Here is a 14,671-nt window from a genome sequence, read left to right on the forward strand (position 1 = left end):
CGAGGTGGAAATAGCGGATAAGATGCATTGTGATTGACATGTGATGCTCATGTATATGCTGGTGATCGTCAATAAAGCTTCTCTCTCTTGCGAATGAGTTCAAGTGAGAAAATGGATTGTGGCTATTGTGTGTTTATTTCCTCCACAGTTGTCCTCGGAGCAGTCTAGATATTCGCGCCAGAATTCCTGCGTATTTTCACCTCTGCTAACAGGTTATGGGCGCAGAGTAGCTAAGACTGCCTAGAGAAAGTGAAGTGTTTTGCCACCTAGGGCGCCACCGCTGCCCTGAGAAATGCTGGTGAGCCATTGAGCGAGGGGCAATGTGTAGCACTGGTTCGCAAGAAGTGCCAGGATCATGTCACACAAAGTGAATTTGCAATGACTTTTGCCGAATTCATTGGGAAACTATGGAGCTACGAGAGCACTGAGAGAGTGGGCGCCAGCACATCAGAGAACAGCGTGCACGACCGGCTTCAAAACCCGCGTGTGAAAATACAAACGAGCGAGTAGCCAGGAACACGAACATGTGTGTGTTCCCTTTAGTGCACAACTGTGTAATCCAGATGCGGACTAAAGGGACACAAGGCTAGAAGGTGGCGGAGGAGTGTTAAAGCCACTGCTGGCGCTGATACTTTGTGGCTATGTGTGAGCGCAGGAAGACAGGAAAGAAATGTGAATGTATTTTTAAGGTGTGTGTTGAGGAAGAATGTTTTAAAAGTGTCCGTGCGCATCCGTGTGTATAGAGGAATCAAAGTATACGCCAAATCACGCTCCGCTCAGAGGTTCTTAAACACACACAGCGAGCTACACTCACCTCTGCCAGTTTAGCTCACTGCGATAGTACGCTGGCAAGTAGTGCATGGAGGTGAACGTCGCGAGTTCGAGGCCTCGCCTTCCCACAACAAAGTTTTGACTGCTTGACTTGTTGCTGCGTGTGGAGCAAATGGACAAATCCTCGTGTATTTGACTTGCATTTCAGCAAGTCGGAGGAAATACAGCAAAAAGCGACCCTGCTCGCCGAACATACAACGAAGACACAGCCGCAACAGCCTCTCAACTCCATCGTACTGGAGCGCTCAGCAGCGGGGAACTTCACTTCACTTCATGAAAGGACAAATCATCATGTATTTGACTTGCATTACAGCAAGTCGGAGGAAATGCAGCAAAAAGCGACCCTGCTCGCCGAACATACAACGAAGACACAGCCGCAACAGCCTCTCAACTCCGTCGTACTGGAGCGCTCAGCAGCGGGGAACTTCACTTCATGAAAAGACAAATGGACAAATCATGATGTATTTGACTTGCATTACAGCAAGTCGGAGGAAATACAGCAAAAAGCGACCCTGCTCGCCGAACATACAACGAAGACACGGCCGTAACAGCCTCTCAACTCGGTCGTGCTTAGCAGCGGGGAACTTCACTTCACTTCATGAAAAGACAGTATTAACATACCCGTAAAGAGTGAGGCTCAAAGCACAAAACGACACATAACGCACAGGAATAGCAGTGTGGAGCCATAGAACGAGGTGGAAACAGGCCAGCCTGGACGGCGCTCGACAAAAGCCCAATATTAACATACTTCAAACTTCACCAGATAGAAGACGTGCAAGGAGGAAGTCTCAGACCTACTCGGCTGCTACAAGCATTACACCCTCGGACAAACTCCACGAGATAGAAGACCTGCGAGGAGAAAGTCTTAAAGCTCACAGCAACCCAGTACTGTACTTCAACTAAAGAGCGTATTAACATCCTTCATTATTCACTAGACAGAAGTCCTGTGAGGAAGAAGTGTCAGAGCCGGCTTGAAAACAAATCCACTCAGCTCCTGCAAGCATTACACCCTCGGACAAACTGCTGGCAGCACAGCCTCACTGGTGTGAAACCACGATGTCATACCCAAACGCGTGGCTGAATCGATTCAGTGACAGCGCGCTGCGCGCTCTCATTGACATGAAGAATTTCCTCCACTGGCTGAGCAGCAGAGTTTTCTGCACCTGCGGGCAAATTCTGTATTCGGTCACGACCAGGCTTCCACCTCTGACTCTGACCATTCAGCTGCCTGGGATCACTTTCACGTTACAGAGAGATGGCCAAGTTCGAAGGATCACCGTCGACCTGCCCCCTGTGTGAAGGCTGAACGCAAAGACGCATGGAGTTGGACGTCCAAGCATTATCCGTGTGCTCGGTTTAAAAGAAGAGTTACCCACGAGAATTTGTCTGTTAAGTTTCAGAGTTTTCATAAAGTGATGACACAGATTAAAAATATACTCTCAACTGTAAGAAGGACATCTTTATTTATTATAGCACACACGCAGAAAACGTGTGCGTTATTGCAGAGAGTATATAACGCGAGGTGGAAATAGCGGATAAGATGCATTGTGATTGACATGTGATGCTCATGTATATGCTGGTGATCGTCAATAAAGCTTCTCTCTCTTGCGAATGAGTTCAAGTGAGAAAATGGATTGTGGCTATTGTGTGTTTATTTCCTCCACAGTTGTCCTCGGAGCAGTCTAGATATTCGCGCCAGAATTCCTGCGTATTTTCACCTCTGCTAACAGGTTATGGGCGCAGAGTAGCTAAGACTGCCTAGAGAAAGTGAAGTGTTTTGCCACCTAGGGCGCCACCGCTGCCCTGAGAAATGCTGGTGAGCCATTGAGCGAGGGGCAATGTGTAGCACTGGTTCGCAAGAAGTGCCAGGATCATGTCACACAAAGTGAATTTGCAATGACTTTTGCCGAATTCATTGGGAAACTATGGAGCTACGAGAGCACTGAGAGAGTGGGCGCCAGCACATCAGAGAACAGCGTGCACGACCGGCTTCAAAACCCGCGTGTGAAAATACAAACGAGCGAGTAGCCAGGAACACGAACATGTGTGTGTTCCCTTTAGTGCACAACTGTGTAATCCAGATGCGGACTAAAGGGACACAAGGCTAGAAGGTGGCGGAGCGAGTGTTAAAGCCACTGCTGGCGCTGATACTTTGTGGCTATGTGTGAGCGCAGGAAGACAGGAAAGAAATGTGAATGTATTTTTAAGGTGTGTGTTGAGGAAGAATGTTTTAAAAGTGTCCGTGCGCATCCGTGTGTATAGAGGAATCAAAGTATACGCCAAATCACGCTCCGCTCAGAGGTTCTTAAACACACACAGCGAGCTACACTCACCTCTGCCAGTTTAGCTCACTGCGATAGTACGCTGGCAAGTAGTGCATGGAGGTGAATGTCGCGAGTTCGAGGCCTCGCCTTCCCACAACAAAGTTTTGACTGCTTGACTTGTTGCTGCGTGTGGAGCAAATGGACAAATCCTCGTGTATTTGACTTGCTTTTCAGCAAGTCGGAGGAAATACAGCAAAAAGCGACCCTGCTCGCCGAACATACAACGAAGACACAGCCGCAACAGCCTCTCAACTCGGTCGTACTGGAGCGCTCAGCAGCGGGGAACTTCACTTCACTTCATGAAAGGACAAATCATGATGTATTTGACTTGCATTACAGCAAGTCGGAGGAAATACAGCAAAAAGCGACCCTGCTCGCCGAACATACAACGAAGACACGGCCGTAACAGCCTCTCAACTCGGTCGTGCTTAGCAGCGGGGAACTTCACTTCACTTCATGAAAAGACAGTATTAACATATCCGTAAAGAGTGAGGCTCAAAGCACAAAACGACACATAACGCACAGGAATAGCAGTGTGGAGCCATAGAACGAGGTGGAAACAGGCCAGCCTGGACGGCGCTCGACAAAAGCCCAATATTAACATACTTCAAACTTCACCAGATAGAAGACGTGCAAGGAGGAAGTCTCAGACCTTACTCGGCTGCTACAAGCATTACACCCTCGGACAAACTCCACGAGATAGAAGACCTGCGAGGAGAAAGTCTTAAAGCTCACAGCAACCCAGTACTGTACTTCAACTAAAGAGCGTATTAACATCCTTCATTATTCACTAGACAGAAGTCCTGTGAGGAAGAAGTGTCAGAGCCGGCTTGAAAACAAATCCACTCAGCTCCTGCAAGCATTACACCCTCGGACAAACTGCTGGCAGCACAGCCTCACTGGTGTGAAACCACGATGTCATACCCAAACGCGTGGCTGAATCGATTCAGTGACAGCGCGCTGCGCGCTCTCATTGACATGAAGAATTTCCTCCACTGGCTGAGCAGCAGAGTTTTCTGCACCTGCGGGCAAATTCTGTATTCGGTCACGACCAGGCTTCCACCTCTGACTCTGACCATTCAGCTGCCTGGGATCACTTTCACGTTACAGAGAGATGGCCAAGTTCGAAGGATCACCGTCGACCTGCCCCCTGTGTGAAGGCTGAACGCAAAGACGCATGGAGTTGGACGTCCAAGCATTATCCGTGTGCTCGGTTTAAAAGAAGAGTTACCCACGAGAATTTGTCTGTTAAGTTTCAGAGTTTTCATAAAGTGATGACACAGATTAAAAATATACTCTCAACTGTAAGAAGGACATCTTTATTTATTATAGCACACACGCAGAAAACGTGTGCGTTATTGCAGAGAGTATATAACGCGAGGTGGAAATAGCGGATAAGATGCATTGTGATTGACATGTGATGCTCATGTATATGCTGGTGATCGTCAATAAAGCTTCTCTCTCTTGCGAATGAGTTCAAGTGAGAAAATGGATTGTGGCTATTGTGTGTTTATTTCCTCCACAGTTGTCCTCGGAGCAGTCTAGATATTCGCGCCAGAATTCCTGCGTATTTTCACCTCTGCTAACAGGTTATGGGCGCAGAGTAGCTAAGACTGCCTAGAGAAAGTGAAGTGTTTTGCCACCTAGGGCGCCACCGCTGCCCTGAGAAATGCTGGTGAGCCATTGAGCGAGGGGCAATGTGTAGCACTGGTTCGCAAGAAGTGCCAGGATCATGTCACACAAAGTGAATTTGCAATGACTTTTGCCGAATTCATTGGGAAACTATGGAGCTACGAGAGCACTGAGAGAGTGGGCGCCAGCACATCAGAGAACAGCGTGCACGACCGGCTTCAAAACCCGCGTGTGAAAATACAAACGAGCGAGTAGCCAGGAACACGAACATGTGTGTGTTCCCTTTAGTGCACAACTGTGTAATCCAGATGCGGACTAAAGGGACACAAGGCTAGAAGGTGGCGGAGCGAGTGTTAAAGCCACTGCTGGCGCTGATACTTTGTGGCTATGTGTGAGCGCAGGAAGACAGGAAAGAAATGTGAATGTATTTTTAAGGTGTGTGTTGAGGAAGAATGTTTTAAAAGTGTCCGTGCGCATCCGTGTGTATAGAGGAATCAAAGTATACGCCAAATCACGCTCCGCTCAGAGGTTCTTAAACACACACAGCGAGCTACACTCACCTCTGCCAGTTTAGCTCACTGCGATAGTACGCTGGCAAGTAGTGCATCGAGGTGAATGTCGCGAGTTCGAGGCCTCGCCTTCCCACAACAAAGTTTTGACTGCTTGACTTGTTGCTGCGTGTGGAGCAAATGGACAAATCCTCGTGTATTTGACTTGCATTTCAGCAAGTCGGAGGAAATACAGCAAAAAGCGACCCTGCTCGCCGAACATACAACGAAGACACAGCCGCAACAGCCTCTCAACTCCATCGTACTGGAGCGCTCAGCAGCGGGGAACTTCACTTCACTTCATGAAAGGACAAATCATCATGTATTTGACTTGCATTACAGCAAGTCGGAGGAAATGCAGCAAAAAGCGACCCTGCTCGCCGAACATACAACGAAGACACAGCCGCAACAGCCTCTCAACTCCGTCGTACTGGAGCGCTCAGCAGCGGGGAACTTCACTTCATGAAAAGACAAATGGACAAATCATGATGTATTTGACTTGCATTACAGCAAGTCGGAGGAAATACAGCAAAAAGCGACCCTGCTCGCCGAACATACAACGAAGACACGGCCGTAACAGCCTCTCAACTCGGTCGTGCTTAGCAGCGGGGAACTTCACTTCACTTCATGAAAAGACAGTATTAACATACCCGTAAAGAGTGAGGCTCAAAGCACAAAACGACACATAACGCACAGGAATAGCAGTGTGGAGCCATAGAACGAGGTGGAAACAGGCCAGCCTGGACGGCGCTCGACAAAAGCCCAATATTAACATACTTCAAACTTCACCAGATAGAAGACGTGCAAGGAGGAAGTCTCAGACCTACTCGGCTGCTACAAGCATTACACCCTCGGACAAACTCCACGAGATAGAAGACCTGCGAGGAGAAAGTCTTAAAGCTCACAGCAACCCAGTACTGTACTTCAACTAAAGAGCGTATTAACATCCTTCATTATTCACTAGACAGAAGTCCTGTGAGGAAGAAGTGTCAGAGCCGGCTTGAAAACAAATCCACTCAGCTCCTGCAAGCATTACACCCTCGGACAAACTGCTGGCAGCACAGCCTCACTGGTGTGAAACCACGATGTCATACCCAAACGCGTGGCTGAATCGATTCAGTGACAGCGCGCTGCGCGCTCTCATTGACATGAAGAATTTCCTCCACTGGCTGAGCAGCAGAGTTTTCTGCACCTGCGGGCAAATTCTGTATTCGGTCACGACCAGGCTTCCACCTCTGACTCTGACCATTCAGCTGCCTGGGATCACTTTCACGTTACAGAGAGATGGCCAAGTTCGAAGGATCACCGTCGACCTGCCCCCTGTGTGAAGGCTGAACGCAAAGACGCATGGAGTTGGACGTCCAAGCATTATCCGTGTGCTCGGTTTAAAAGAAGAGTTACCCACGAGAATTTGTCTGTTAAGTTTCAGAGTTTTCATAAAGTGATGACACAGATTAAAAATATACTCTCAACTGTAAGAAGGACATCTTTATTTATTATAGCACACACGCAGAAAACGTGTGCGTTATTGCAGAGAGTATATAACGCGAGGTGGAAATAGCGGATAAGATGCATTGTGATTGACATGTGATGCTCATGTATATGCTGGTGATCGTCAATAAAGCTTCTCTCTCTTGCGAATGAGTTCAAGTGAGAAAATGGATTGTGGCTATTGTGTGTTTATTTCCTCCACAGTTGTCCTCGGAGCAGTCTAGATATTCGCGCCAGAATTCCTGCGTATTTTCACCTCTGCTAACAGGTTATGGGCGCAGAGTAGCTAAGACTGCCTAGAGAAAGTGAAGTGTTTTGCCACCTAGGGCGCCACCGCTGCCCTGAGAAATGCTGGTGAGCCATTGAGCGAGGGGCAATGTGTAGCACTGGTTCGCAAGAAGTGCCAGGATCATGTCACACAAAGTGAATTTGCAATGACTTTTGCCGAATTCATTGGGAAACTATGGAGCTACGAGAGCACTGAGAGAGTGGGCGCCAGCACATCAGAGAACAGCGTGCACGACCGGCTTCAAAACCCGCGTGTGAAAATACAAACGAGCGAGTAGCCAGGAACACGAACATGTGTGTGTTCCCTTTAGTGCACAACTGTGTAATCCAGATGCGGACTAAAGGGACACAAGGCTAGAAGGTGGCGGAGGAGTGTTAAAGCCACTGCTGGCGCTGATACTTTGTGGCTATGTGTGAGCGCAGGAAGACAGGAAAGAAATGTGAATGTATTTTTAAGGTGTGTGTTGAGGAAGAATGTTTTAAAAGTGTCCGTGCGCATCCGTGTGTATAGAGGAATCAAAGTATACGCCAAATCACGCTCCGCTCAGAGGTTCTTAAACACACACAGCGAGCTACACTCACCTCTGCCAGTTTAGCTCACTGCGATAGTACGCTGGCAAGTAGTGCATGGAGGTGAACGTCGCGAGTTCGAGGCCTCGCCTTCCCACAACAAAGTTTTGACTGCTTGACTTGTTGCTGCGTGTGGAGCAAATGGACAAATCCTCGTGTATTTGACTTGCATTTCAGCAAGTCGGAGGAAATACAGCAAAAAGCGACCCTGCTCGCCGAACATACAACGAAGACACAGCCGCAACAGCCTCTCAACTCCATCGTACTGGAGCGCTCAGCAGCGGGGAACTTCACTTCACTTCATGAAAAGACAAATGGACAAATCATCATGTATTTGACTTGCATTACAGCAAGTCGGAGGAAATGCAGCAAAAAGCGACCCTGCTCGCCGAACATACAACGAAGACACGGCCGTAACAGCCTCTCAACTCGGTCGTGCTTAGCAGCGGGGAACTTCACTTCACTTCATGAAAAGACAGTATTAACATACCCGTAAAGAGTGAGGCTCAAAGCACAAAACGACACATAACGCACAGGAATAGCAGTGTGGAGCCATAGAACGAGGTGGAAACAGGCCAGCCTGGACGGCGCTCGACAAAAGCCCAATATTAACATACTTCAAACTTCACCAGATAGAAGACGTGCAAGGAGGAAGTCTCAGACCTACTCGGCTGCTACAAGCATTACACCCTCGGACAAACTCCACGAGATAGAAGACCTGCGAGGAGAAAGTCTTAAAGCTCACAGCAACCCAGTACTGTACTTCAACTAAAGAGCGTATTAACATCCTTCATTATTCACTAGACAGAAGTCCTGTGAGGAAGAAGTGTCAGAGCCGGCTTGAAAACAAATCCACTCAGCTCCTGCAAGCATTACACCCTCGGACAAACTGCTGGCAGCACAGCCTCACTGGTGTGAAACCACGATGTCATACCCAAACGCGTGGCTGAATCGATTCAGTGACAGCGCGGTGCGCGCTCTCATTGACATGAAGAATTTCCTCCACTGGCTGAGCAGCAGAGTTTTCTGCACCTGCGGGCAAATTCTGTATGCGGTCACGACCAGGCTTCCACCTCTGACTCTGACCATTCAGCTGCCTGGGATCACTTTCACGTTACAGAGAGATGGCCAAGTTCGAAGGATCACCGTCGACCTGCCCCCTGTGTGAAGGATGAACGCAAAGACGCATGGAGTTGGACGTCCAAGCATTATCCGTGTGCTCGGTTTAAAAGAAGAGTTACCCACGAGAATTTGTCTGTTAAGTTTCAGAGTTTTCATAAAGTGATGACACAGATTAAAAATATACTCTCAACTGTAAGAAGGACATCTTTATTTATTATAGCACACACGCAGAAAACGTGTGCGTTATTGCAGAGAGTATATAACGCGAGGTGGAAATAGCGGATAAGATGCATTGTGATTGACATGTGATGCTCATGTATATGCTGGTGATCGTCAATAAAGCTTCTCTCTCTTGCGAATGAGTTCAAGTGAGAAAATGGATTGTGGCTATTGTGTGTTTATTTCCTCCACAGTTGTCCTCGGAGCAGTCTAGATATTCGCGCCAGAATTCCTGCGTATTTTCACCTCTGCTAACAGGTTATGGGCGCAGAGTAGCTAAGACTGCCTAGAGAAAGTGAAGTGTTTTGCCACCTAGGGCGCCACCGCTGCCCTGAGAAATGCTGGTGAGCCATTGAGCGAGGGGCAATGTGTAGCACTGGTTCGCAAGAAGTGCCAGGATCATGTCACACAAAGTGAATTTGCAATGACTTTTGCCGAATTCATTGGGAAACTATGGAGCTACGAGAGCACTGAGAGAGTGGGCGCCAGCACATCAGAGAACAGCGTGCACGACCGGCTTCAAAACCCGCGTGTGAAAATACAAACGAGCGAGTAGCCAGGAACACGAACATGTGTGTGTTCCCTTTAGTGCACAACTGTGTAATCCAGATGCGGACTAAAGGGACACAAGGCTAGAAGGTGGCGGAGCGAGTGTTAAAGCCACTGCTGGCGCTGATACTTTGTGGCTATGTGTGAGCGCAGGAAGACAGGAAAGAAATGTGAATGTATTTTTAAGGTGTGTGTTGAGGAAGAATGTTTTAAAAGTGTCCGTGCGCATCCGTGTGTATAGAGGAATCAAAGTATACGCCAAATCACGCTCCGCTCAGAGGTTCTTAAACACACACAGCGAGCTACACTCACCTCTGCCAGTTTAGCTCACTGCGATAGTACGCTGGCAAGTAGTGCATCGAGGTGAATGTCGCGAGTTCGAGGCCTCGCCTTCCCACAACAAAGTTTTGACTGCTTGACTTGTTGCTGCGTGTGGAGCAAATGGACAAATCCTCGTGTATTTGACTTGCATTTCAGCAAGTCGGAGGAAATACAGCAAAAAGCGACCCTGCTCGCCGAACATACAACGAAGACACAGCCGCAACAGCCTCTCAACTCCATCGTACTGGAGCGCTCAGCAGCGGGGAACTTCACTTCACTTCATGAAAAGACAAATGGACAAATCATCATGTATTTGACTTGCATTACAGCAAGTCGGAGGAAATGCAGCAAAAAGCGACCCTGCTCGCCGAACATACAACGAAGACACGGCCGTAACAGCCTCTCAACTCGGTCGTGCTTAGCAGCGGGGAACTTCACTTCACTTCATGAAAAGACAGTATTAACATACCCGTAAAGAGTGAGGCTCAAAGCACAAAACGACACATAACGCACAGGAATAGCAGTGTGGAGCCATAGAACGAGGTGGAAACAGGCCAGCCTGGACGGCGCTCGACAAAAGCCCAATATTAACATACTTCAAACTTCACCAGATAGAAGACGTGCAAGGAGGAAGTCTCAGACCTACTCGGCTGCTACAAGCATTACACCCTCGGACAAACTCCACGAGATAGAAGACCTGCGAGGAGAAAGTCTTAAAGCTCACAGCAACCCAGTACTGTAAGAGAGTTATTCCCATACAGCTTATGACAAAATTTGATCCGAAGTGATTGATGGCCCTAATCACGACCTTTTGACCCCCCGCCCCTCCCCTCCGTGGGAAACCCCCGCGTGACGAATCGTATCCGGAGAAAGGGGGGTGGGAAACCCCCCGCGTGACGAATCGTATCCTGAGAAAGGGGGGCGGACCCCGGAAGCGCGCCATCTGTTGCTAACCGTAACGAATTGCACCCCGAGAAAGGAGGGGTGAACCCGGAAGCGCGTCATCTGTTGTTGGGGGAAAAAAAAGTTTTTTAGAGGGAGGGGGAAAACCTCCGGAAGCGCGTCATCTGTTGTTGGGAAAAAAAGTTTTTAGAGAGGGGGAAACCTCCAGAAGCGCGCCATCTGTTGGAGGGGAATAAAAAAGCAGAGAGAGGAGTCCATCACAATTTCTAAGGCACAGACACAAGATGGATTTCCTTCTGCAGCCCCGCAGCGGTCCTGTGTCCGATGAGATCTGCTCTCCCAAAGAAGAAGGTTTTGAATATGACATATTCAAATACAGCATATTTACTATGGAAGGCATCGATCCGGACCTTATGACCCTACCGGAAATACTCCGGAAGTGTCTAGTCATTTTCAGACCTGTTGCATCATGTTCCCTAAGCACAGCGGTGATGCAGCAGCTGATTCTGTGATGTATAGAGAGACAGAGCGGATGTAATTTTACTTTCTTAAGCTGCACCGGCGTTTGTAATGGGAATAAAGAGTGACTTCCTGTAGAGATTTCAATAGTATTTTATTTTCCTATAATACAGACGCTGTAAAAAAAAACCTTTAAGATACACCATAGCTTGTGATGAAAAGAAGAACTTTCTATCCGCTTGTAACCTACAGGCTGCCTATGTGTAAAAAACTACTTTTCCTTTTGAGAGTCCTTTTTTTACAAGAGACTGAAAAAACAAACCAGCGACAGGCGATCTTGTTTCACACACACACACACACACACACACCCACACACACACACACACACACACACACACACACACCTCTGTGGGAAAGAGTCAACCATGAGAGTTTTGTCGACAGCAATTGTCCATTTGGCAAAACAAATATCCGTCTCAAAGCCGTATTTTACCGTTGCAGAAAACAGAAGGCGTTCACAAGAAGGCACACACACACACACACACACACACACACACCCACCCCGCGGACCAAGGAGGAGTGAGTCAGCAGATATCAGTTTTGTTTTTTGTTTTTTTTTTTTTTTTTCTCAATGCTTATATCCTATAACACGCCCTCCAAAAAAAAAATATTATTATTATTAAAACATCTATATGAGGTAGGTTTTGCGCAACCTGCTCCTTGTCAGACCAAAGTAGAGAGTTTTTTCTTCAATACTTTAACAATAAGTTTTCTCAATAGATAGAAAATGATGACGCTGAGGAGTCAACATTCGATATTATCATTGCTTGTAACCCTGTTTTTTACATCTCCCCATAAAACTAGTCTTAGCGAGGAAAAAAGCTCATATTCGAATAAGTTTATTCCCCTCTGTGGGAAAGAGTTTTTTTCTCAGAGTCAACCATGAGCCGAGTTTTGTCAACAGCAATTGTCCATTTGGTAAAACAAATATCCGTCTCAAAGTCGTATTTTACCGTTGCAGAAAACAGACGGCGTTCACAAGAAGGCACACACACACACACACACACACACACACACACACACACACACACACACACCCCGCGAGGCAAGGAGGAGTTTTTTTCTTCATTACTTTTTACAATAAGTTTTCTCAATAGATAGAAAATGATGACGCTGAGGAGTCAGCATCCGATATTATCATTGCTTGTAACCCTGTTTTTTACATCTCCCCATAAAACTAGTCTTAGCGAGGAAAAAAAATCTAATTATTCGAATAAGTTTATTAAAGCACCCCCTCTGTGGGAACGAGTCAACCATGAGACGAGTTTTGTCAACAGCAAGAACAAGGTCAGACAGCAATTGTCCATTTGGTAAAACAAATACCCGTCTCAAAGCCATATTTTACCGTTGCGGAATGGGGGAAAACAGACGGCGTTCGCAAGAAGGCAATCAAAAAAAAAAAAAAAAAAACAAACCCCCTCTAACTACCGGTATTGTCAAGAGAAAGATGCGAAAAACAGATGCTTCGCTAGACTAGGATAAAATGAGAGAAGAAGCGGAAGGGGAGTCGCTATCTGTGACAGTTCTACCAATCGCGAGGAAGAATCCGAGAATATTATGTCAGCATCCCGTTCAAACAACGCCGCCGATCAGAGGGCCATCTCGCCGGATCTGTTCATACCTCACCCCGGTAAGTTTTTTTCTTTACGACTTTAAATTATATATCAACAGAGATGTCAATAATTTGATTACTTTCTTTTAGATTTCTACATCAATGATTTCACGCAAGTGGACTACGGTACGTTTAAATAAGTATATACCATTTTTTAAACAAGTTTAGATAGACTTGATTTAACCATGCTCTGATACTTACAGAAACAATCGATAATGCAGTGAGTAACAGCAGAAATCCGGCCGTTTTCCACGGCGAATTAGAAGACATATCCCCCGCAGAATCTCCGCTGCCGCCGCATCGAAGAGAAGACGGCACTATTTCCGTCTCCGCATACCGGGAGAACCGCGGAGAAAAAAGTTTTAAAATCGAAGGTAAACAATATGATGCATTATCAGCCATTTTGTTGAATAACAGGATGTGACGGAGTAATCCGAGTGTGCTATACCGCCCCTCCCGACCCGGAGCAGATTTTTTAAAAAAGTTTTGCTTTATTTCTCGACAGAGGTAACCGAGAATATACAGACCCCGCCGCAGCGAAAAGAAGAAGAAGACGACGGCGTTATTTTCGTCAACGCATACCGTGAGAACTGCAGGAAAATACCTTTTAAACCAAAAGGTAAACAATATGATGCAATATCCGTCATTTCGATAAATATCAGGATGTGGCGGAGTAATCCGAGTGTGCTATACCGCCCCTCCCGACTTGGAGTGGTATAAAGCGAGCTAAAAAGTTTTTTTTATTAAATCTTTCTCTTTTCTGTTTTATTTCTCGACAGCCGAGATTGCGGATATACCTATTCAACCCCCCTCCGCTACAGACAATTGCGCGGAGGAGCGAGGTAAATAAAAAGTTTTTTCATTCTCGAAAAATAGGAAAGAGGAGGTTGTTTTCTTAAATCTCTTCTGTTTTATTTCTCGGCAGCCGAGATTGCGGATTTACCTAACCAATCCCCCGCCGCTACAGACAATCGGGCGGAGGAGCGAGGTAAATAAAACGTTTTTTTTTCATTCTCAAAAAATAGGAAGGATGAGATTGTTTTCTTAAATCTCTTCTGTTTTATTTTCCCCGACAGAGACCGATACAGAAAATCAGACGGAAGAAAATCAGGCTGAGGAGGAACCGTCCAGATCGCCTCCTATCAGGAGAGTGAGAGCTCCTCTCGGAAGACTGAGAGGTAATTGACGGGGGGATGAATCGAACCTATTAAACTTCTCTGCTCTATAAAAAATGTAAGGTTTAAAAAATACATTCTGTCCGTCTTTTCTTACAGCTCGACGGATGCTTCATAAGAAGAGAATCCTTGAAAAACTCGCTTTCATGTACGTCGCAACAGTTCGCACATTTGCATCGATATACAGACACAAGGACCTGTAAAGTAAAAGCATGTAAAAGTCTGTGAATTAAGAAATAAAGAAAATCATGTCGGAAGAACACAGCATTCCTGAGGCTTTGTTGGAAGCCGTGGCAGAATTAAACAGAAACCATGAACATTTAGCCCCACCGTTAGAAAACAATATAGCCCCGCCACCACCAAACGACCCACTACAACCTTTAGAAAACGCATTGCAGGTCCTCCTTCAAAACATTGAAAACGAGCGGCTTGCCGGTCTACTGAACTTTGACCCTCTGCAGCCGATAGAAAATGCTCTTCAGCTCTACGACCGGCAGCAGGGGCAGGTGCAGGTGCAGGTGGAGCAGCAGCATCAGCAGCAGCCCAGGGAGGAGGAGGAGGACCGGC

General features: G+C 46.9%; 1 protein-coding gene across 1 annotated transcript; it reads left to right on the plus strand.

The window, feature by feature from the left end:
• Positions 1 to 12,821: 12,821 nt before the first annotated feature.
• On the plus strand, positions 12,822 to 14,319 carry LOC147335765 (uncharacterized). The gene is made up of 8 exons (XM_086287546.1): positions 12,822 to 12,947; positions 13,020 to 13,055; positions 13,133 to 13,303; positions 13,435 to 13,548; positions 13,709 to 13,771; positions 13,855 to 13,917; positions 14,006 to 14,107; positions 14,204 to 14,319. Exons 1-8 carry the CDS (start codon positions 12,875 to 12,877, stop codon positions 14,305 to 14,307), a joined length of 726 nt encoding a protein of 241 aa, XP_086143672.1. The 5' UTR covers positions 12,822 to 12,874; the 3' UTR covers positions 14,308 to 14,319.
• The last annotated feature ends 352 nt before the right edge of the window (positions 14,320 to 14,671 follow it).

Source organism: Aulonocara sp. 'chitande type north' Nkhata Bay, linkage group LG3, assembly GCF_057382095.1.
Source record: "Aulonocara sp. 'chitande type north' Nkhata Bay isolate Kocher_YH1m ecotype deep benthic linkage group LG3, A_spYH_male_GT1.1, whole genome shotgun sequence".
In the NCBI taxonomy this organism is placed as follows: domain Eukaryota; kingdom Metazoa; phylum Chordata; class Actinopteri; order Cichliformes; family Cichlidae; genus Aulonocara; species Aulonocara sp. 'chitande type north' Nkhata Bay.